General features: G+C 37.0%; 1 protein-coding gene across 7 annotated transcripts in view; it reads right to left on the minus strand.

The window, feature by feature from the left end:
- The window catches only part of LOC135685055 (uncharacterized), a 40702-nt gene that overhangs the window by 12785 nt on the left and 13051 nt on the right, over positions 1-14866 (minus strand). For 4 of the 7 annotated variants that reach the window (XM_065200799.2, XM_065200795.2, XM_065200801.2 and 1 more), the window contains 16 exons: positions 13180-14346; positions 11906-12045; positions 11086-11279; positions 9999-10101; positions 9494-9670; positions 8044-8237; positions 7274-7612; positions 6521-6593; positions 4755-4862; positions 4114-4292; positions 3350-3452; positions 2684-2860; positions 2280-2443; positions 1462-1791; positions 842-1004; positions 35-183 (listed from right to left, as the gene is read on the minus strand). In XM_065200799.2, coding sequence (XP_065056871.2) covers positions 35-183; positions 842-1004; positions 1462-1791; positions 2280-2443; positions 2684-2860; positions 3350-3452; positions 4114-4292; positions 4755-4862; positions 6521-6593; positions 7274-7612; positions 8044-8237; positions 9494-9670; positions 9999-10101; positions 11086-11279; positions 11906-12045; positions 13180-14346 — 3760 coding nt within the window. The remainder of the gene's footprint in view (positions 1-34; positions 184-841; positions 1005-1461; positions 1792-2279; positions 2444-2683; positions 2861-3349; positions 3453-4113; positions 4293-4754; positions 4863-6520; positions 6594-7273; positions 7613-8043; positions 8238-9493; positions 9671-9998; positions 10102-11085; positions 11280-11905; positions 12046-13179; positions 14347-14866) is intronic. The other 3 variants (XM_065200797.2, XM_065200803.2, XM_065200802.2) reach the window with 3 other exon arrangements.

Genomic DNA, 14866 nt, shown 5'->3' on the forward strand with positions numbered 1-14866 from the left:
CAACAGGCACAATCTCATACTCTATCACACTTACCACTTGCAGTATGTGTTTGGCGACCCCTCAGAAGAGATGGACGGCAGGTTCCGTGCCTGTTTCAGCATCACCCGCAGGGTGCCCTTTTTCTTGCTGCCCCCTTCGGCTTCTTCACTGACAAACATCAAACCAACACGTATCAACGGCTCCTGAAATAAATTATTGTTGGTTATAACCGGTTGTATATGTATACTTTCAATGTACATTCACATAAAAGAAACTGTTCTTAAAGAATGTTTTAAAAACTTCGTCTTTTCAGGCCAAAAATTGACCCAGATTTCTCTGCTTCTTTTTCAACTTGATTTATAGGTTAAGACGTCAATTCTAGCTTGATAAAGAAAATCTGGCGACTTAAAAAAACAAAACTTCAGATTTCAGATTATAAAATCGTCAAGGTATTTATCATGTTGTTCGCGGCTATCAGTAAATTACGGCTATGATGCCCATTGGTTGGTCCTTGATTGACATACAGAAACAGTTCCTTGTCCATAAATATTTATCTATGCAACAAACACAACTAGGTTTCGTACACCTTTGTTGCACGCTATACTGAAAATTTTCGGCAAGTCTAAAAGTTTCTGAAAATCTAGCTCGGGGTGCTGCCACATTTTGTGACCATGAGGTGAAGGAAACAAAAGAAGAAAAAATAAACAAGGAAAGAGGAAAGAGTATAAGGGCAAGAAGAGAGGAAAAGGAAAGCCTGGAAGCCTTGTGGGCAACAAGAATTATAGACAAGACATGAAAGTGCTATGAAAATATCACACTTGGAGCGCAGCGTGCACAAATGATCGACAAAGAGCAACTAACCGAGAGTTCGATGTTGATTTTTGATTTTACGTTATCACCCGTCTTAACTATTGGGCCAACAGGCTCATCCCGGACAGAACTTTCGGATACTGTGGGTTGTGCAATAGGGACTGGTTCTGAACTCTCCTTTTCGCTGTCAATTTCAGGGGGCGAGAACTCCATCCTGCAAAGTAAGGTTCATTCAAAAAAATTTCAAACGCTCATGAAAAAAATCAGCTCAAAACTTGTGGCGATTGTGTTGTGATAAATTCAAGAAAACTAAAATTGCTGCATTTTACACATAATCTTGGATTAAAAATCATGGACAATTGATTATAACATCCGGGCCTAAATTGAAGTCAATATACACATCAAGGTGCGTTAGAAAAAATAAAACAAAGCGAACTTCTTTAGGGCGATAGTTTCACTTCACTCATGACAAAATATAAACCTACACTCTTGGTAAAAACTAGCTGAGACTTTTTGTTAAATTTGAATAGAAATGCACTGTGGACCTTAACCCCTTTCCTTACCCAAGGTCAATGTTTGTGTCATGTTTGGTGAAATGGTGTCAGAATAAGCGGGAATGCACAGAGGCTTCTTCATTCTCATCACAAAATTTACAATTTCATAGTCCTCACCCTTTTCGACTGGTCATGCTATCACGTAGTGGAATATTGTACTCGACCCAGATTCCTGGATGCTCTAGCATGGCATTCCATATTGATGCTTCTTTGCCAATACAGTCGTGCCAGTTTTCATCACCACGCCCCAACCCAAGCCTCGTTCCACCGAGAAAGTCGTTGGATCGAAGATCGTGATCCCACACCGTAAGTTCCAAAACCCTTTGTTCTAGCTCCTCCAAAGTTATGCCATTGTATTCGAATTTTTCATTCCAAGTAGGACTCAAAGTACCCTTCTTGAAAGTGCTCTTTCTCTTTGATTTGCGTGTCTTGTCTGGCAACAGGTAACTGAAACGACAGATACCCAACCATTAGCAGTGGCAAAGGAGACTATATAAGTGCAATATTAAGAGGAGAGCAGCATAAAGACGCAACTCTGACTTCTGAGATTTCTGAGTTGAGAGAGAGAGTAAAACAAAACCTCTGCAGATTACAATAGTTGCTCTAGCAACTACGAATAAATTTAAATGGAAACTAGATTGTATATTTAACAGGTTCCAAGAAAGAGTGAACACCTGTGAAGGCTCTTGGCTTAAAAATTGATGACTGAACCAACTGCTCGTTTAAAGATTAAAAGACCGGACTTTCTAATTCAGGGGGAGGCCAAAGTCACGCTGTACAGTTGGCACAGATGAAACACAAAGCTGTGGAACAATTCATAGCTAAAAGAATGCTATCGTCTCAAAATAAATGGATTTAAAAAGAACAGCAAATAGTGCTTATCTGCAAAGTTCAAGAAAGGGACTTATTCCTACAAGAAGAATGAACAGACTCACGCTTTGACAAATGGATTTGATAACTGTGTTGGATCCGCAGCCGCTAAATCATTCGCTCCCTTGATATCAACCAGCAACTTTCCAACTGATTCGTCTATCTTTTCGTATTTGAGACCGATAGTGATGGAGCCTTTATATCCAGACTCACCCACACTTACTGGGGCCTGAAAAGATACAAAAACACCATCAATCACTGCCATTATTCTAAAGATAATTTAACTCAGTAAGCAAGCAAAAGTTGCATTGTGCTAATAAATTTTTTGAATTACATATTCTTTCTAACATCTTGACATCCTGGAAATGGGGGAGACAGTTAACTGAAATTATAAAAACAAAGGCGATGCGAATTAAGTTGACAGAATACTTCAAAAAAATAATTGCATCAATCAAGAAAGAATGCCTACCGCCTGTTGCAATGTATACCAAATTGGTTCGTGGAAAATCAAATTGTGTCCACTTTTTACATATTGCGAAATTCGGACTTGGGCTTCTCCAAGAAAATCATTTTGTCCGAATTTCTCGTGATTCCAAACAGAAACTTGCAATGTTCGCTTCAGCAGGTCCTTCTCGCCAATCTTGTACTGAAAAGGAGCATCATAATCCGTTCACGAGAAGTGACAAAAGACAGAGAACAGACAGTGGAAGAATAGCATAGTCGCCGTATTGATCAACATAAAGTTACTACTACAAAATTCAGTTTTATGACACAAAATGTTTAAACATCATGGATGGGGCTCCAAAGCCATGTGAACGTAAGAAAATCTTAAGTTGTATCTCCATGTGATTTATTTTCTACGGCTTAATGTCGCTTATTTGTGACAAGTTTCAAGGGGCACGAATCCAGAGCTTCTATTGTGACTCTATAAACTCTACAACATATTCTCTCCATTGGCGGATGAACAGAAAACTAGATTTTCATAATTAACAAAATGAACAGCTTTGATTCTTATCGTTTAAAAATATCTTCAAATCTAATTTAAAGAGATATCGAGTTGTGCCCTAGAAAACAACTGTATGGCATGCCATAAAGGAGCCTCGTTATGGATTTCATGGATTTTTCCAAAACTTACTTTGATTTTTTCGTTCCATTCAGGGTTAACTGTTTTCCTCCTGAAGTTAGTTTTCTTCTTGCTTTCTTTTGATTTATCCGGTAGCAGGTATGTCTTTACATAACTGAAATTTTAGATTTGTAAAATTAACAAGGTTGCTTTTATTTATTTAAGGTAACTATAAAAGCATTAAATGTTAAATCATTGCGTGAAAAACTTAGTGATATCGTGCCGGAAACCATGGATGGAGTGTGCATGAATTACCTAAAACTAGGCTTTTTCACAAACTCAACTTTATGTATATGGTTCTAAATTGTTAATTTCAAGTCGAACATGCAAAGTTACCAGAATAACTCCTTGTTTACTACTCATTTAAATCTATGGCCTATAATGATGGGAGGCAGATTTTGTCAATTAGCTATGAATATCAAAAGGGTGAGGATATCAATATAGGATATAAAATAAACTACACGATTAGTTAATTGAGGTAAACTTTGGCCGACAAATAAGCAACGGTTTTGATTGTCAAGAAAGGATCAAATCGTGTCTTGATACGAAACTGAGAAATTGTAAAATTGAGGAGGCAAGATGTTGGTAAAAAATGATAGGCTTGTTTGACCTCTTTTTTCGGCTTTTAGATTAATTATTTAACTGGTAGGCAAAATCTATTGAGACTTTTCAAATACTGAATCAAGTTTGTTAACAAAAACAATCTTATAACCGAAATAAAAAAAAGTAGATATTTCGTAAAATACATTTAGTCTCGATTTGAGAATTCGACTTACGGATCTGAAGCTCTTGTTTTCTTGTTTACTGCTGCAATGTTCTTTGCCTTCTGCACGTGAACCTCGAACACTCCAGCAATGTTGTCGTATTGGATGGAGAACAAGATTTCACCTGAGACAGGCACAGAACCGTACCCGCCTGCATCGCTGTAAATACTCAGCATACTGCCAAAGCTTTGCTACGAAATCAGAAGGAAACACGTGACATAAAGCAATAATAGGGGATTGGGAAGAGAATTTGTCGAAATTTAAAGAAAATAATCAAGATTTTCATAAAAGCCTTCGTTGCATCTATAATGAATGGAATCTTTCATTTAACTGTTTATAATTCTACGTGGAACCTGTTATGTTTAGACGTGGAATGTAGTTTGAAGTCAAATGTTCATATATACTGTAAACGGAGCGACTATAACGTGTAAGATTACCGATACAGGTTTCAACGGACTCTATAAAATTGCATAAAATTACTGCACATTTGGCTTTAAACTGAATGTATCATTAACGCTTGTTGATTTTTAAATACGTTTAACCCTTGTGCAAGACCTCAAAGCACTAAAGGCCAGGAAGAATCTACTGAGAAATGAAGAATTTCAGTAGCCACACCCATACCACGCCCTGCTTTTATTGTGAATGCCACTTACCAAACTAAACTGATCAGGTTGCGGCTTCAACTTCGATCTTGAAAGAGTAGCTCTAAGGCTTGAAGCATCGTCGTGTGATCCAACAGAAGATTGTGACAATATCGAATCCTACCAAATACAAACCGGTTTATCAAAGGACAGTTGGAGGATAATATGGAAAAGAAACACGTGACATGGCGCATTTGTATCTCTACATACACGCGCTGCATCTGTTGTTGCGCTGCATCTGTTGTTTCATAAGAAAGATTAATGAAAATTACTGTTTACCAGCCTGTCACGACACCGTATTCGGTGTATAGAACAGGAGGGTCCTAAGTTCTAACATTCTATTTTAATGTGACCAACAGGGGCGAAACTACCGGGGGGGTGTGGGGGGTGTAACACCCCCCCAATCCAAAAAATAGTCGATTTCGCAGGGCAATCGAAGATGTCGCAGGGCGCCAAGAAGAGCTTTATTGCCACGCAGAAATGCCACCTCTGAAGTTCGTAAAGGGCCGTTTAGGAATTTTGAAATGGAAATATCGTATTTGTTATGAACCTCCCTTCCTGACATTGCATTTTAGAGAACGGAACAGGTATGTAAGGAAAAGCTCCGTTATTTGCAAAGCGAAAGCATGTCTTACCGAAAGTCATAGCCAATGGATGCAATGATTGATGCATATGTTTATGAGGGCAAGGTTGAGTTCATGCAAATTAATTTGAGTTGTAAATTATTTTCATGACAAGCACGGCGTCACAGGAGGGGAATAAGAGGCTGAAGGCCCAGGGGAGGGGCAGAGGCAGAGGGGAATTTTATTTCCTGAACAGAAATGTGCAGTTTCTTGTCTCGAGAAGGCCATGTTTACACATCCAAAATTATAACATTGCAATGATACAGAAAGTGATTTACTGAATTAATGCAAATAAAAGAAAAATAATAAAAATATACGTGAAAAAGTTAGCAATTAGATGAAACAAAATCGGTATCTTAACGATTTATTATGTTTTTTAGTTCATGCACTGTTAAAAAGTAATAGAAAAAATGATAAAAAAATTCTTATCTTGACCAAAGTGACAATAGTATTCTGCTAAATTTTTGTCTGAAAGATGCTTTTTAGCCCTTTTACAAGGTATAATTTCAAAAATTTTCTTCACGTCGGACCCAACCATGGTGGGTCCTCCTTCCTCACTAAATTTGATTCTTAGCCCCACTGGGCTAAATTTCGTTGCGCTGTCTACATCATGTACACTCCCCCCCCCAATTAGCTGTTTATTAGCTAGTATTTTGCAAACCAACATTAAATGAAGTGAATATAAAAAAAACAATTTACGCTCAAGTAGAGAAATAAATATTTCATAGACAATGAAGTTTCAAGTTTGTTTTTATTGCTTAGAAGTTTGTCCTTGGTAAAGACCAGTGTACACTGGTAAAGCTTTCACTAGTAACCTATAGACAAACCGTTGCTACGAGGTCTGCAGGGCACCACTCAGTTTTGCAGGGCAGAAACCCTTTTCACCCCCCCAAACCTATTGGCCAAGTTACGCCCCTGGTGACCAAAGTTCTAAAAAAATCATTCCACGCAGGGAGGTTACCCTATAATATTCTTCCGCTATTATGCTATTGAGCCCTTCATAACACTGACACCAGCTACGCAAGAGCTCAGTTAGCCAAGATTTTTTAATGAAAGCACGGACAGAATGCATATAACTCTGGGGTTGAATTAGCGCAACTGTGACGTCCATTATTTAAACACAAGTTAACTAAAAACAAAAGGAAGAGAACATACCGATTTCTTGTCTCTAACTTGAAACGGAATTTCTTCTTCTCTCTCAACAAGGATTGGGGGTAAAATCGCTGAACTGTGAAAAACATAATGTAATTTAATCGCAACTTATAAGTTTCCATTTTATTCTGCAAAAATGGCCTGCTAACATGGATAACGTTCTTTTCACTCCACCTTCCTCTCGCGTATTGTGACAGATGAATTTATCCCAGGTATTAAAAGCTACAACTAATGTCAAAATAAAACTGGAAAAGTCAAATGCGTTTTTAGCAACAAAAGTTTTGTTTCATCGTGCTTCAGAAATTGAGATTTTATGTGTTATCAAACAGATGGAGATTAGTCGATTTACGCTTTATCGTTATGAAGAGCTTGGTGACATACATGAAAGCTCGATATGCCAAAACGTAAATAAAAACTACATTCACTTTACATTCAACAACATCCGCCAATTGTTCTATACATTTACTCCGATCAAGCATACGATTCTATAGAAAACCAAAACACCAAATACAAGACCAATTTTGCTAACCAGTTGTAAATGCCTGGCTAACAGCAATCAACCATTTCTTTCAATTTCCCATATTTTATTTGAAAACAAAGCAACAGCTTTCGGCACGCTCAAAACGATTCGAATATCCCTCTTCTTTCTATCATTCGCTTTAACAATTGACAGACACACTAGGCAGCTACACTAGCCAACATCAGTATTAAAAACTGACTTGAGTAGCATGAAGAAAACCTTTCTTTGATACATACCTCTTCAGACTTTCTAGTTTTGATCTCAATGGCAACGTCAATGGAATGCGTTTATTCGGCTCCTGTAACATCTTCTGCCACCCAGCGTGTTCTTTCGAACTAGGATCGTCGAAAGGCTCCTCAGTTTGCCCATTTCCTAGCCTCACAGCCCCAAGAAACCCTGCCTTCTTCCCTACAGAAGCATCAAGGACCTTTACTTCTAACACTTTTTTCGACAACTCATTGAAAGTGACGTTCTCCAAAGTGAATTCTTTGTCCCAATATGGATTTAAAGTTTTAGCTTCGATTTCAGAAGTATATCTTTGTTCTTTCGTTCCTGATTTCCATGGTAACAGCCTCCTAGATTATTAAAAAGTGGATTATGTTGAATAAAAACGAACTAGCTTCAAGTTTCAAACCATGGCAAAGGCAAAGTGAAATATGTTATTTTAAGCCACTTTACTGAGAACTTCCGTTACTCTAATTTTCAGAAAGGTTCTAATTTATAATTTATATTATGAATAATTCAACTCGTTGCATGTTAGTTCAAAAAGAGGAGTTTGCTAAATCAGAGAAAACACAGAGAATTCAAAATAATGACAAACAAGACAAGTTAAAAAAGTAATTAGAAAGCACCAAAACTTCAAATAACGTTGAATAAGAAACTGTCAAGGCTAGATTAAGAAAGTGTTTGCTCTTATATGGGTGTTTTTACTGTTTTTCCTATCTAAGGACAATTCATCCGAAAATGTAAAATGTTCACAAAACAGCCTAGCTGCTTGAAAACTCACAGTTCACAGAATGGGTTTGATGACTCGGTACCATTGAGATTTCTGCACTCAATCAACTTAACAAAAAGCTGCCCTGAGACTGGATCGTGTTTCCCGTAGCGTGAAGATGTTGATGATTTGCTTCCACCTGGCGCTACATACATTATTTCCATCACAATTTCACCGACATCGATCAAACTGGATCTGTTTGCACGCTACGGGGTTACAAAAAAGAATTATGATTATCCACTTCCTTAGATTCTACGCTCTGTGTTTGCAAAAAAGTCTTTATTATTCACTCGGTTAGATTTCCAAGGTAAGAAATTACAAAAACAATCCTTATAATCAACTGCGTTAGATTTCCAAGGTAAGAAATTACAAAAACAATCTTTATAATCAAATGCGTTAGATTTCCAAGGTAAGAAATCACAAAAACAATTATTATCATCAACTTCGTTAGATTTCCAGGCTGTGAGATTACAAAAACCATCTTTATAATCAACTGCGTTAGATTTCCAAGGTAAGAAATCACAAAAACAATTATTATCATCAACTTCGTTAGATTTCCAGGCTGTGAGATTACAAAAACTATCTTTATTATCAAGATTACAAAAACAATTATTATTATCAACTTCGTTAGATTCCCAGGCTGTGAGATTACAAAAACCATCTTTATTATCAAGATTACAAAAACAATTATTATTATCAACTTTGTTAGATTCCCAGGCTGTGAGATCACAAAAATCATCTTTATTATCAACTGCGTAAGATTTCCAAGCCAAGAGATTACAGAAACAACCTTTCTTGTCCACTGAGTAAGGTGAGAAGTGGATTATAAGGTAGCATAGGAAACTCCTTGTTTGGAAACAGTTGAAGTTCGTATAAACAAAAATTCATAGCATGAAATATGTTTTGGTAAAGCGAACCATGAAGAAACAGAAAACAACGGAATGAAACCTTAAATTGTAGACTAAAACTCCTTTTCTGAAAACTCTGCTGCACAATGTTTTAAATATGTAAGCTGACAAAGAAAGCAAATCTTTCAAGAGCATAAAAAGTCTTAGTTATATCAATGCAGAAGGACTGTAATGATTAAAGATTTGTTGGGAATCTAGTTTTTTGAGAGACAGAGAATTTGAATCTAATTGACAGGACTAATGGAACGTATAGACATTGTATCTTGAAATTTGAACATCCTTGAAAACTTACATTTAAAAAAGAAACGAAAGAATTCTATTCTCTCCAGCTGATAAGTGTGACAGCCGATATATCATTAGGTATGAGGTTGACAAATCATTATTTGCTGCGAAATAACATGTGCTGGGTCCGGTTTACTAGGCTAGGACAACTTGGCTTCATGTGGTATTAATTTGGTACTGTAAACAGGCCTTGAATCTGATCCAGGGTAACGGGTAATACTGGCTCACTCAAATTGAACTAAGCATTCAGCAGTCACCGATAAAGTGCTCACCTTGTTTGTCAGTTGGTACTGTTGAGGCGTCGGATCATCTAGCGAAAAACCAGAAGCAATGAAACTGGAAATTTTGATTTCAGATTCGCCGAGGAAGAGGTTTTGACCAAACATGTCGTTGTGCCAAACTGATACCACCAGCGTAGTGTCGAGCAATACTTCGTACTCAGTTTTGTACTGCGTGTAAGAAAACAGTAATAAAGTCAGTAAGAAAATGAACTAAATAACGTTCTAGTACGAATTAACGGAGTGATCCTGACTCGATTGTTATTGTAAATGTAAAAGCTTTAAGGCTAATCGACTGTTATGAAAGGAAGTAAATGCTTTCAAAATTAGAAAACTATATTTACACGTCAGTATTATTTTACTGGAATATTGTTTTTAAAAAAAAGGAAACGTAAGGTAATCTTAGCAGAGCAGAAAAAGAATATAAACTTATTGAAATAACAAAACTGGATCAAGGATGGCGTTAATGACAAAGACGGCGCAGATGAAGAGAAAATACCGTGATGATTTCATCGAAGACCGGGTCCAAAGTGTGCTTCTTCACTTTCGTCTTTTTCTTGTGAGCTCTTGTCCCATTAATTTCCAAGTAAGTCTTAACATAACTGGAAAAAGACTATACTGAGCAATAACACGTAATGACTTAAATAATATACACAGTTTTAAGTCATACAACACAGTTTTATGAAACACAAAAAACGTAACATAAGATTAAGGTAACATAAAACAGAACACCTAATCAGTCGTAAGAAGTTCATGTTTCTATCAGCATCGTCAACAGAACCAGAAAAAGATGCCAGATAGTTTAAAACAATAATTTGCACTCCATCTTTTGAATAAGGATTTTAAAGCAGATTCTTAAGATTGAAGGCGATCAACATCATGATGTCTTAATTTTTTTCTCATCTTATTCGGTATTCCTGTGAAAATGTTTGCATTACTAAAATAAGGAAACACCATTTGATAATTTCCAACAAGCTAAAACAGACGAACTTCTTTCAGTTAAGTACCAGATTATTAACAAGTATGCAACAACATAAATTTTGAAAATATTTATACTGAAACTGGTTGTCCAACATGATTTCAACGTGAAGGTACAAACAAACCACGTAAGCCTCTTTTTCAACAAATAAAGTTTAATGCAGTGTTTAAAGAAGATATAAAAGGGCGTGGGTCGGGCATCAACTGCTTACGTCACATTATGATAAAAAATGTGCCGAGCCACCAGTTATGAATTATTTTAAAGACTTTTGTTCTTTATATGGATTGGGAATCAAATCTATTGCATCAATATTTACACGAGGTAACTCAAAATTCATGGTACTTGATGATTAGCTTTAGAGCGCTTACATCTTGATTATTCTAGAGTGCCAGAGAGGTAAATTTAACAAACAATCAGTCTATGGACTTAAAGCGTGCCTCGTAATTAATGCCAGGCATTCCTGCGAACATCTACCTTGGCAATAAAAAAAACATCCACAGTTCCCTGACGCAATGACAAAAGGGCATGCCCCATTTGGCGAACACGAAACAGTGTGTACGGAACAGGGGCTACTTAAAACACCGTGTACAAAACAGAGGTTACTTACGGGTCTGACGTGTTTTTCTTCGAATCTGCAGCCAGAAGTCCATTCGCTCTGTGGATTTGAACCTCCAATCGCTGAGCCTCAGCATCGTATTTCAATCCTAGAACGATCTCTCCAGCGACTTTCACATGAGGCCTAAGTGCTTCATACATGTCACCCTCATCACTCTGATAACTGTTCAGACTTTCATAGCTGGCCTAAAAAAGACAGTCGAAAATATCCAGGTTTTCAAACAGCTTTGAATTGGTTACTTATAGCTTATAGACCGTTAATTTGACCGAGTCGAAATTCATTCAATCTATTGCAAATTAGTAAAGATTTTTGACTAAAAATCAGGCAATAATTCCTGATCAAGACTCACAAGTATGAATTTTCAATACACAAATTGAGGAAACAATCTTTTGGTGGTACAAAACTTGTAAACGGCTTTGAAAAAAGCAAACATTTAGTAAACTAAAGCTTTTCGTCTGACACTCTTCAGAGTTTAAAACGTCAGAACATAGATCGAAAACTCTACGCTAAGAAATATATATACCCAGTTGTGGATCGAAATAGGCCAATCAGAAACACGAACACATGACTGTAAAGGTTGACCAATCAGTGCCGCTTGCAGATTACTGATGTTTCAATGTAAGCAGTGAGGACTGATTTATCACAGATTGAGAAGATGGCTGTGGTATGTGCTTTTGATAGCCCTGTGGAATTATAGCTGGTCCTCTCACAACTATGAACTACCTGTGCTGACAGGCTACAGGAATGCGTCTTATATGACTAATATAAAAAATACACAATGTTTAAAAAGAAAATCTCAGGGGAAACATACCGCATGGGGCAGGTCCTTGACAGAAAGCGTGCTCTCTGTTCCATCAAATACTGGAATAGATTCAGCATAAAGCTCATCTGGTAATGGTCGCTCTTCACCATCGAGTGTTGTAGTACTGGGGATGTCTGCATTGAATGAAACTGTCGAATAAAAGAATGGTAAATGCTTTCTTTCTAGTATTAGCCACAACGTTAAAGGGGTTGGGAACTAATAATTTGGAAGAATTACAGCCTTCGAAAGTTTAAGTGTTATTTTTAAGAAATCTATATTTGCTCCAAATTAGATATTAATCATAGTCATTAGGAATTAATATTAGAAGCGTAGACACGAACCATCATCAACCGCGCAAAGTTTTATCATTTCAAAAGCATAACAAACTTTATGTTGACAACGTTTGCATAAACAGGGTTCTAAACTTTGATAAAAAATATTTTATCTACCAAAAATAATTATCGTCAATATAACAGACATTAGATGAAAGTGAGGCAGCTGGGTTAACGGATAAGAGGCAGTGATTTTACTGCAAAATACGTTTATTCTGCAGTAGATGCAAATGCAAAACAATTGCCGATGAATTTAATGTTTCTAATTTACTTCTACCGTGAAGTTATAGCGGCGTGGTTTTCAGAATTAGCAGGGTTAATTTATTGGACATGACGTTGAGCTCATGCGTGAAACCGACTCATTATTTAGGCCAAACTTGATCTACTAAACGGCCAAACATGCTCTTTATCAAAGTCAAGAAAAAGTGTCGATTGTTTTTCGGTCAATGACAGTAGATAATGAAACATGGCATTTGAGTTCGGCGCTTGAATTTGATTTGCTCGGGAAAACATTTATCGTGGATCTGAAGCCTTTCTCTGGACTCTGCACTATCGAAGGTCGTGAATAATGTCAAAGGTGACATCGGAAGCCACAGTGTGATAAAGCTTGTCATTTCAGTACCTAACTCATTCATCAGGCGGTAATTCAGTAAAAGTTGACCTTACTGTCCCAGTCAGGCTGCTCTTAAAGCAATAAGCCACAAGGCTTGGCCGTCGTGACGTCGCTTGGTCATCTGTCATTTACTGACTGGAAAAAAATAATCAACTATTAGCACCAAGGTTAGATATGACAAATATTGCTGATAAATTTAAAGTCACTTAAACTTGAAAAACTCACAACACCTAATTATTGCATAATGTGCTATTACAATATACCTTCTTAAATCTGTCCACTTTATGAATACAAAGACCAAGATAGGCCATATGTTAGTTTTCAAAAGCTTTACTTACCCTCATTCTGCATGTCGCTTGAAACGTTTCCCTCTACATTCTGTGACCTAATGACATCTGCACTTTGACCTTCGTCTAGCATTTTGACTTCTAAATCTTTACTTCCAATGCTTTTGTCATATCCGTCGCCTTCACTGCTATTCTCCTTGATGAAATAGTGGTCCTCGCTGGCGTTCAATTGGTTTTCATCGATACTTGACATTGGACTTCCGATCACATTTTCTTCTAGGGCAAGTCTTGCTTCCTTCTGTTCATTAACATCTGCAAATTCTTCGATACCAATCACTTCACTTAAGGCTGGTCTATCAACAACCTCATTTATATCATCAACTATATGCTCATTCGCACTATCTATTGCACTGTCATCTTCAATACTGACATCAGTTTTTCCCAAACCAGGAGCATTTTCAGCTTCAAGCAGTAGATCAAGTTCATTTACTTTTTCGTAGGCAGGAGATTCCAGGTCTTCACTTGCCCTTGGTTCATCCAATTCCACTTCACGATGATGGCCTTCACTGATTATCTTAACCGTTTCAGTTGCATCCAGTGTCTTTTCTTGCAAATCGCCTGAGTCCTCTTGTATACCTGCACAGGTTAAATCGCCTGTTGTTTCAGATTCTTTGGTTACCGTGTCATACTTTCCATGGCTTGTATTGCCCATGCTTATCAAAACTGAAGAAGACTTACAGCAACTTTTCTCTTTTTTCTTATACATCGCAATTCTTTCCTTAACACTCATCGGGACACCTTCATTTTGCCTTTGCTCAATTACGCCTTCGCCCGCCTCTGTTTTATCAATTTCTTTTTCCAGTGGCACAGTTGCATCGACACTTTGCATACGATCTACAATCTCTTCTTCTTCTCCTTCTCTATCTTCCACTACTTCTCTCGTATGCTCACCTGACCCTTGGCTTTCCTCATCTGCTTGCTCAGATTCTGGCGCTACTCTCAAATCTTCTTTTCCAAAATTCTTGCCAAACCCATAGTCATCTTCATTTCCCTCCTCCACAACGTCTTTTACTTCATCAGGCGCTTCTATTGAGATCATCTCTCGACCTAGAGCTTCGTAGCTACTCTCTACTTCCAATGTTTGCTTTCTTTGGCTATCATCATCATTATGTATGCTTATCGGTTGTAAGCGAGACCTTGTTCCAAGATCCAGTGAAACTGTTGGTTAGGAAAGACGCCATTTACATCTCGGCAAAAAAAGAACTACCCAAAAAATATTGCCATGCATTATCAAGGAAGGCATAGGCTGGAAACTGGAAATTGGAAACTATGGTTCAATCGTAGAAACTTGAGAAAAATTTGAAGTTTATTGAAATACGTATTTGCTCTAAGAAAACGATTATAGAGGGAAAGGATCACTACAACGAAAAACTGTAGGACACTATTTTAGAAATGAAGGTTCTTATTGAAGATGACAATCTTATTAGAAAAATTATTTATTGATTATATCACAAGCAAAATGCAAAATGACTGTATTCAAATTTTAGTCTTCTATGCAGCTCACAATAGATTAAAAACTTTTAGCACTTTGGCAGCCAGAAGTTTGTTGATGGTTAATTTGAGCATACAGAAAAATAACATCACAACAAAATAATTACAAAAATGTTAAAATCATAAAATTGGCTTGAAATTACCAGGAAGTTTATCTACAAAATTTCAAAAACGGTTTAATTCTCCT

The sequence above is a fragment of the Rhopilema esculentum genome, chromosome 15, assembly GCF_057945365.1.
Source record: "Rhopilema esculentum isolate cy_ngs chromosome 15, ASM5794536v1, whole genome shotgun sequence".
Lineage (NCBI taxonomy): Eukaryota > Metazoa > Cnidaria > Scyphozoa > Rhizostomeae > Rhizostomatidae > Rhopilema > Rhopilema esculentum.